The 9,193-nt window shown below is 33.7% G+C and overlaps 1 protein-coding gene across 1 annotated transcript; it reads right to left on the bottom strand.

Moving 5' to 3' along the window:
- Nucleotides 1–6,008: 6,008 nt before the first annotated feature.
- On the bottom strand, nucleotides 6,009–8,631 carry LOC145153836 (soluble inorganic pyrophosphatase 4-like). The gene is made up of 9 exons (XM_079075499.1): nucleotides 8,494–8,631; nucleotides 7,538–7,679; nucleotides 7,429–7,457; nucleotides 7,270–7,335; nucleotides 7,081–7,188; nucleotides 6,929–6,994; nucleotides 6,724–6,844; nucleotides 6,430–6,511; nucleotides 6,009–6,277 (listed from the first exon to the last, which is right to left on the bottom strand). The coding sequence occupies exons 2-9, from the start codon at nucleotides 7,668–7,670 to the stop codon at nucleotides 6,235–6,237; spliced, it is 648 nt and encodes a 215-aa protein (XP_078931625.1). The 5' UTR covers nucleotides 7,671–7,679; nucleotides 8,494–8,631; the 3' UTR covers nucleotides 6,009–6,234.
- Nucleotides 8,632–9,193: the final 562 nt, after the last annotated feature.

The following is a 9,193-nucleotide window of genomic DNA, read 5'->3' as shown; positions in this document are numbered from 1 at the left end:
AAAAATAAAGCAATTGATCACTTTCATGTTGGAGCAAGCCCCTTCTAGGATCACACAAGTTCACGCCCAAAACACAACATAACAGATATCGAGGAAAAGCTTTCCATTTTTCTTATTTCTGATAAAAAAAACATTAAAAGGGAAAATATTGCACCTAAACAGAAAGACTAAAAATTAGCATAATATGTGCTACTAAACAGGTGACTACTAAGGCTGGAGGGAATGGTATCACACTCCCTTATGAAACCACATTGTCACGTAGACGCCACTTCATCATTTACCACAAAAGTGTGGTTTCATACCACACTCAATGAGTAGTATAACACTCAATATATATATATATATATATATATATATATATATATATATATATATATATATTAAATAATTAAAAATTTTAGTTTTAATAAAAAACAAAATATAAATAAAATAAAATAAATTAAAAACCATTACATTGCATCACTTAAAAAAATAACATCACATTTATAAAAAAACCTACAAACTTAGAAAAAAAAAGGAAATAAAAATAAATAAACGAACTACATGAAATCGTCCTCTAACAACTCGTCTTTCGGGTCATCCGGGGGATCCAAATTGAGGTTAATGTGTTGAATCCCGTAAATGTGTTCCACCAAGTCCATACGAAGATTGTGAAATGTTTCATTGGAACAAACCTCTGCTCTCTTTTTAATGTACTCGTCGCCACCAATTTCTATTGCTTGTGTCTCAGGAATGGTTTCCTGCTCATCATAATCACATATCTCTCTTCCTTCATCTTCGATAATCATGTTATGCAGTATTAAACATGCATACATGACTTCATGCATTTTTTCCTCGCTGAAAAAAATTGTTGGTTTTTTCAATATGAACCAACGTTTCTTGAGAGCTCCAAAAGCCCACTCGACATCCTCCCTAGCTCTTTCTTGAGCTTTCTTGAATTTTTTCCGGTGAGTATCATGCGGACATGTAAACGATTTAAAAAAAACTGCATACTCAAGATAGATCCCATCAACTAGATAATAACCATATTTATATGGTGTTTCACGCAATTGGAAAGAAGAATCTGGTGCAAATCCGTCGTATATGTTGTTAAATATAGGTGAACGATTAAGAACGTTAATCTCGTTAAGGGAACCAAGAGAACCAAAAAAAGCATGTCAAATCCACAAATCCTGTGATGTCACCACTTCAAGTATGACTGTTGGATGCCCATGATCACCTCGGATAAATTGACCGTGGTGTGAGGTAGGGCAATTTTCCCATGCCCAATGTAGACAATCTAAACTTCCTTGTTGGAAAATATTTGTATGTGATTGTCACTTGAAATAAGTTGAGTCCTTTTATATATCTCTCTAACAAACATTATCAGAATGTTTCAGGTTGAAAAGATATTGAAGATTTAACAAGTGTTTGAAGAATCAAATGTTGGAGCACTTGAAGTTGAATATGGAGCACTTGCTGAAAGCTAGTTGGATCATCATGATCTCAGATGGAACATCTAGATCATATGTGGAGCATCAAGACATTGATGGATCATCTAGAATATTGATGGCTCATCAGAAACATTGTTGGCTCATCCACAACTCTATGGCTCAACAAGAGTTGATGATTCAACAGGAATACTTGGTGGCTCAACTCAAGTCAATGGATCAACATGATCACATTGATGACTCAACAAGACTGCACATTGCTCATCATGTACAATGAAGGCACGTCCAAATGCTCAAAGGAACATGAATTTCGTCCATGGTCCATCATGAACATGTGGTGGTACATCCTCAAGTTCAAGACACAGTCCAACGTTCAAGAAACTACTCAACATGATCAACAACACTTCTTGAAGTTGATGACATCTAAAAAGACAATTGAGCAACTTGATGCTCATGTTGCTCATCACTTTTTCAATGTTGATCAAGAAGGTTCAAGAATTATGAAGACTCATAACTTGGATGGAACCCTAACGGAATACTAACGGAATTGGAATATTCCATCCATTCTCCGTTAAGTAGGGCAAGGGTGTCAATTGATGACTAAGTCTTGATGACGTGTCAGCACCTGATTGGTCAAGCCATGTCATGGGCTTTTCCAAAGCCTATAAATAGGCCCCTTGGGATCCATTATAAAGTTGCTCTTTTCTGACCATTCCTGCTCATTCTGCACAATTGTTGCTTAGATTAGTTTTCAGAGAGCCATTTGAGTGTTTTAGCTTGTCTATCATTCAAACACTTGTAACTAATTCTTGATGAATATGAGACACTTTTGAATCATTGATATTGAACATATAAAAACGTTTTTGTATTAACTTGGTGATTCACAACACTTTATTTTCCGCATTACTTGCCACTTGACGATTCTGAAACTCTGTTTCAGTATTTTCAACACTTGGACTATTCTAGTCTAGGTTTACTGAATTTTCTCAATTTCTTCAGTTGGTATCAGAGCTTGATCTTGAAGAATCATCTGTTCTTTCAAGTTTTAAAGATCAGAGGTGACATATTTTTGTACTTGAATCTCTCTCACGAATCTGGTGTAAGTTCTTCTGTTATCCATTGATTTGCACTCGAAAATTGTTATATCTATATCAGAACTGAAAGATGTGTGAAGAAATATCCTAGATCTGAAGGGTTTTTGAAGATTTGTTGAATACGTTTTTCCAGATCTGTATTTCTCACATCAGATCTACACTCATTCTCTTTGGAATCCGTTTTTACTTAAGATTCTTGTTCAGATCTGAGTTTTATCATGATTTCAATATGTGGCTATCCACATTTTTATCAGGAGAGTCTCCTTTTTTCGTTTTAATTTTCGTTTTTTTCATTGACAGAGAAAGTGAGAGTTCATCTTTTTCATGTGAGGTTTCTCCATTGTAATCAGATCTGATGATCATATGAATCCAGAAATATTTCACTAATTTTTTTGTTTATCTGAGATTGATTCATCTACCGTTCTTAATTTCCGCATTGTCATCTCATATTGTGCGAATCTAGGTTCCTAGATGAGGTTGCAATTTCATGATGTCATTGCGTGTAGGCTTACGTAAATATTTTGGCCTATAAAGTTGAATAATAGTTTTGCAAAAATAATGGAGACTATCTCGTGCAGTTCTATTTTGACATCCTAAAACTCTCGTCCAACGCATCAGAAGGGATGTCATATGCTAATTGACAAAGTGCAGTTATGTATTTTTGTAAATTGGTGAAACCGGGTGTACCTCTAGCATCAGGCCGTTTTTGGAAAAAATCATACTCGTTAGATCTTCGACTATACGTTCGTACAAAGGTTTGAACATTCTGAAACGTCTTTGGAAATAGTACCCTTGAAAAGTAGCATTTTCTTGAAAGTAGTCTTGTATCAAGCGTTGGTTTGCTTCTTCACAATTTCTATAAACATATCTTCGGGTTCTCCGTTCTGTACTTCCGGCTGCACTACTACATGTCGTTTCATACGTTTGTTCCGCCAATTTACCAGCAGCGACAAAAACATCAAACATAATATCAAAGTCTTCAGAAGAATCGAATGACGACATTTTTTAATTTATTTTCAGAGGAAATGTAGGAGAAAGATAAAAAAAATTGTTAAGGTTTGAGAGGGTTAAATAAGAAAGTTTAAAGGCTAAAAAGGAAGGAAAAAAACATTTTTTTTAAATCCGACCGTTCAACGGTCATTTGGACTGAAAATGGAAAAGATGAGCGCTCCCATGGGAAGCCGTAGTGCGGCCTCCACCGCACCCAAACCGCGGTGGAGGGGCGGTGTTCCAGCCTACGTGGCATGGTGGTGCGGTCTCTACCGCAACCACTCCCACCGGTCTAAGCCATGTTTATTTCCTCCAAACTTGGTCAACTAAAGACCAGACTTATTTTTCCACAACCTTCCCCCTAATTCTAAGTTGTGTCTTCAAGTCTTTCCACTCCCGAGTCCTCCGCAATGTTGATTCAAGCTTTTGCGAACACTGTTTCTACCGATTGGTTCTGTGGTATTGAATTTCTTAGTGATGGCTCCATTATAGTAAACAAAATATGTATGTTAAAAATATATATAAAAAAATTGGAAGAGAGATACGTAAAATATGAAGGTATCAAGGAGTATTTATACGAGTAAAGAGCCCAACGACTAGTTCTTTTTATTGAAAGCGCCCAACGACTATTTTTAAAAAAATATTGAAAGATGGATGTGTAAAATATATTTATATTAATTTAAATTTTCTTATAATATTTTTCAAAAGAAAAAAATATATGGGATGGGAGGGATGAGAGGGTTCCATTCCTTGTGTTTAGGGTTGGAAGTGAGAGGTAGACGAAAAACTAATGTCATGTCTAAAAACATTATTACCATCTTTTTACTTGCCTATGTTGAAGATGTCTTGTTGATTAAATAAATTTCTAGGAAATTAAATGAGAAGCTTACCAAATCATTAGTTGAATATGGGTTTCTAAGATCAACTTTCTTAATAGATATGGGTTTATTGAAATATCTTTTGGGAAATTGAATGTCTGAAAACCAGTGTTAGTGTTAGTGTTAGTGTTGGTGTTGGTGTTGGTGTTGCTTATCGTAACGTAAATATTATCTTGATCTGCTACATGAGTTTGGCATGCTAGGTTGCAAACCTATCAGGACACCACCAAACTTTAATTGTACTATTAGCGGTCTGGGTGTTGGTTCTAGTGATAATGTTCTTGCTAATATCCCTAAGTATAAAAAACTTATAGGCAAGATAATATATTTAACAATAACTAGCTCATATATTTATTTTACTATACAAACCAAAAGCTAATTCATGCATTGTCCTAGGGTGTCACATTTAAAGTTGGTTTTTATAGTTATGATATACTTAAAACTATGTCATTGGAAGGAGTAAGTTTTTGCAACTATGCAAGTATTTCCAATAAGCATTTCCAACTATGCGAGTCTTTGGGCTTGAATGCTTATGTGGATGCATATTGAGGCAAATATAGACTTTCTAGAAGGTGGATTTTGTCTTTTTCTTGGAACACTCCACTGTTTCTAGATCATTGATTGAATCGGAATATAGAGATCTTGTTGATTGAATCGGAATATAGAGATCTTGTTATTGTAACTTGTAAAATTCTTTGGGTTTTGAAATTGATTTAGGAGTTAAATTTTAAGACTTGGAAGGTGTTCTTTGATAACTTGTCATATATTTTACTAGCCTCTAATCCATTTCTTCATGAAGAAATAAGCATATAGAGGTGCATATGCATATTTGTAAGAGAAAATGTTGCTTATTGAGTTATTAAAAATTTAAAATAGATACTCTACTTCAAACACTTAATAGCTTTACGAAATTTTTGAACTCCTATGAACATAATTTTCATTCTGAAAAATTGAATTTAATAGATCTCTTAAATTGTTAAGATTGAGGGAGAGTATTAAAAAATTAAATATCTAACTATGGTTAGTGGAGAGTGTAGGGTTGCTTTGGATAATTGATGAAAGTTGAGGGGCTGAAAGGGACAAGTTTGCAGCTGCTGGCTAAAAGTTGAAAGCTTATGAAGTTAGATGGCTAAATTGCAAGCAAACTGGTAGTACAGTATAGTGCTATAGTGCTTGTTGAATCAACCATTTTTCATTCATTCATGTAAGAGTGTAAAGTTGTTTGTTTTGTAATCCTTGTTTTCCTTTGTATGTTTTGATTGTGAATGAAAAGATTTGAATTCTAATTTACAAAGTGCCTTTTACAATCTGTTTGAGTTTTTGTTCTTGAATACAAATCAAAGGTTTATGAACTTTTGATTTATTAAAACTATTTTTATTATTATTTTCCTATTTCGGTCATATTTAAATTTTCGAAATTAATTAATTGCTTTACAAGGTAGTGTCCCCCAACTAGGCCAACTAGTCCCTAATGGCATACTATCGCTTAGTGACTTTTACAAACATGGAAAACACGAAATACAAAAGCCAATATCATGAAAAATGAAAACAGAGAGCACGTAATTTCCCAGGAATAGGAGATGAGAGAGCGTTATTTGAGGTGTGATGAAACCAAATGAAAATAAGCACCAAATTTCTTGCTTAATAAGGTGTACCTTTACATGTAATTTGATATGCAAAAAGACAAGAAAAAAGACAAATATAATGATCACATCAAGTTTGGTTTGTTTACCATCATATCATATAATAGCATATGCATAATAGGACAAGATTTATCTACCAATATGATTGATTAAGCAAAAAATAAAGTCTCTCATAAGCCCCCTTAGTCATATCATAAATCTACCTCCTCAAGCCCTCCACAATGTAATCCGCATAGAGATCCCTTCATAAAACAAGAATATATATAAATTTTGTTGAATTATGATTTAATCAATTAGAATGCATATCCAATATGTTTTCTAGTAGTAAATATTAATAACTCATTTATCTATTTTTTTATCGAGTATCACACATGAAAAATTGATTTTTACTTACATCGAATGACTGACCGCCTCGATTGCCTTATCAGCTGGCAAGAAATCATCAACAGCAACCTCCTTATTCTCATTCTTTTTATCTTATCATTTGTTAAGTTAAACAATATTTGCATTTTCAACAACATTTTTTCACAACAAATGGATAAGCTTTCTAGGGCTATTTTCAATGATAGGATGAGGGCATTCATGTCTTTTGCACATATATATATATATATATATATATATATATATATATATATATATATATATATGATAGTAAATATTATATATAATTTAGTTCTGAAAGGGATACAGTCTTCAAAGAAACGACGAATCTCAGCTAAACGATGTGGTGGGAGCTCTTTGATGTCAGTGTAATGCCTATACTCAGGATCATCAGCACAAACTGCAATTATCTTGTCATCTTTTTCTCCCTGATGAAACCCACAAATGTTTGTAAACATGTTTGATCGACAAAAGGGCAAAAGTGTAAATTTGTTAGACCATATGATGAATACCTGATCAATCATGGGCATGACACCTATTGCTTTGGCACGTAGGAAACAACCTGGCAGGATGGGTTCCTGATTGTGTGTGCAAAAACCTCCATAAAATTGTAGCAAATATATAAATTTATTAGAAATTAGAAAGCTTTGAAATGTCGAAATACCTGCATGATGACCAAGACATCAAGTGGGTCGTTGTCCTCACACAAAGTACGAGGGACAAAACCGTAATTGTGAGGGTACACGACTGATGAGTATAGAACACGATCAACCTGATAAAAACAAATTTGCAACTTGGGTGAACATTAATTCTTTAATTGTTATAAGTTATAACAGCTGAAATCTTTCATTACCTTGATAAGTCCTGTAGTTTTGTCAAGCTCATACTTCACCTTGCTCCCCTTGCTAATTTCAATCACCTAAAGAATAAACACGTTTCAGTAAATGGTTTACCCCATTAATTTCAGTAATCTGGGGTTTGATCTAAACTGAATTATAATTTATATCCTTACACAGTTGAAGATGGTTGGGGCATCAGGTCCTGAATTGGAAGATTGAGAAAGTCAGTTCTTGAATGTTCTAAGAAATCAAGAAGTAATGAAATGAAATGAAAAGAAGTACCTATTTCAAGATCATGCCATGGATGTGCAGCAACTGACCTTCTGCTCATGGATGAAATTATTCTTTCATTAAGAGGAGGACGTGAAGACTGATAAGATTCACGTTTCTTTGGAGCCTCAGTAGGTGTAGTCATACTTGCAAGCTACACATTCAGGAAAACAAAGAATGAGATTACAGGAAAAAAAAAAAAAAAAAGAAATCACAAAACAGAAGCGTGTAAAACAAGAACAGTTGTAAGATCACATTTTTCAATAATTTACAACATACATTCAGAATGATAGTGATCTGATTGCATCTACATAATCCATTGTTTTCATTTGAGTACTTTTTTGGGATTGGTTACTTTCTCACAACATTCTGTCGAAAGCAACTAGGGATCCCGATCGAAATCAGTCAAGATCCCCAAAATCAAAATAACTCCAATAAATCAGTACCATAAATACAGAATCTAAAGATGATTATAGAAAACTTGATCAAAAAAGCATTCACGAAATGGCCATCTAGAATCTGAGTGTACAACTTATCGAATGAGAAAATTTTGAATACTAAAAGGAGGGCAAGAGAACGAGAATGAAGATCGATATACACAAGCATCAAAACATATTATATGATCTTTGCCCAAGTCGAGTATTACTACAAACTTTTTTCTGTTAATACAACCACATATGTAGGAGAGAAACAGAAATCAGATACAAATATAAACTTAACTCTTTCTGCTATTCTGTAGTGAAACGTCGAGCTGAAGACGTAAATCTAACACGATTAACAACACTAGAACAAAAATAAGAAATCGAACAGAAAGAATACTCTATATCAAATCTCGAACTCCATAAAACCGATCGAAAAAAGCATATAACTGATCCTACAACTCATAATTCACAAGTCACAAGTGAAACAACATATAATGAACTGAAATCGAACTTCGAGTACATTACATAAAATAAAAATCAACAAACCTGAAATAATCCGTGGAGAAGAGAAAATGAGGAGCAGATCTAGAGATTTAACGAAAAATGTGCGTACGAATTAAGGCGAGGATATTGGGGGTTGTGCGTGATGAGCATATATGGATACAAGTATTGTGTATCTATATGTTTCCCACCGATTTTGCATTTTTGCAGGGGAAAACTGTCTCTGTCCACCGGGATTCACAAGTATTTACACCAACCACCCTATACTATGTTTAAATTTTATTTACACCCCCGTATTTTTCGGTATCTATTTTGTAGAATTTATGGATTAAAATCAAAATTAACATTTTAAATACTAATTTAAATATTACCAAAAATAGGATAGATATTAGGTCTTTGAGTATTAATTTTCTAAGGATGTGTTTGGTACTTTGATATGTTTCTTATTAGGTCTGGTAAGAGGTTGGATTCGACTCGAACAGATTCAAACTGTTTGACACCACAATTAGAAGTCTCTGATTCAGTTATATAGTCACCCATATATCTTCCATTGATACGTTCATTGGTTACTTTTGGTATAGATCTTTAGTGTCAAAGCATTTGAAATGTAAATTATCATGTTTACAAAAATCTAAAGGACGTAAATATGACTTGTATGTATAAGGACCCTTATGTAATATTTGTATTTATGGCATGTTGGACAAAAATGTATACAAATCACTCTTATTTGTATTTTATTGAGGTG

This window comes from Lactuca virosa, chromosome 1 (genome assembly GCF_052849685.1).
Source record: "Lactuca virosa cultivar CGN04683 chromosome 1, Lactuca_virosa_CGN04683_v6, whole genome shotgun sequence".
NCBI classification, from domain to species: Eukaryota; Viridiplantae; Streptophyta; class Magnoliopsida; order Asterales; family Asteraceae; genus Lactuca; species Lactuca virosa.
This window is presented reverse-complemented; position numbering and strand designations above follow the sequence as displayed.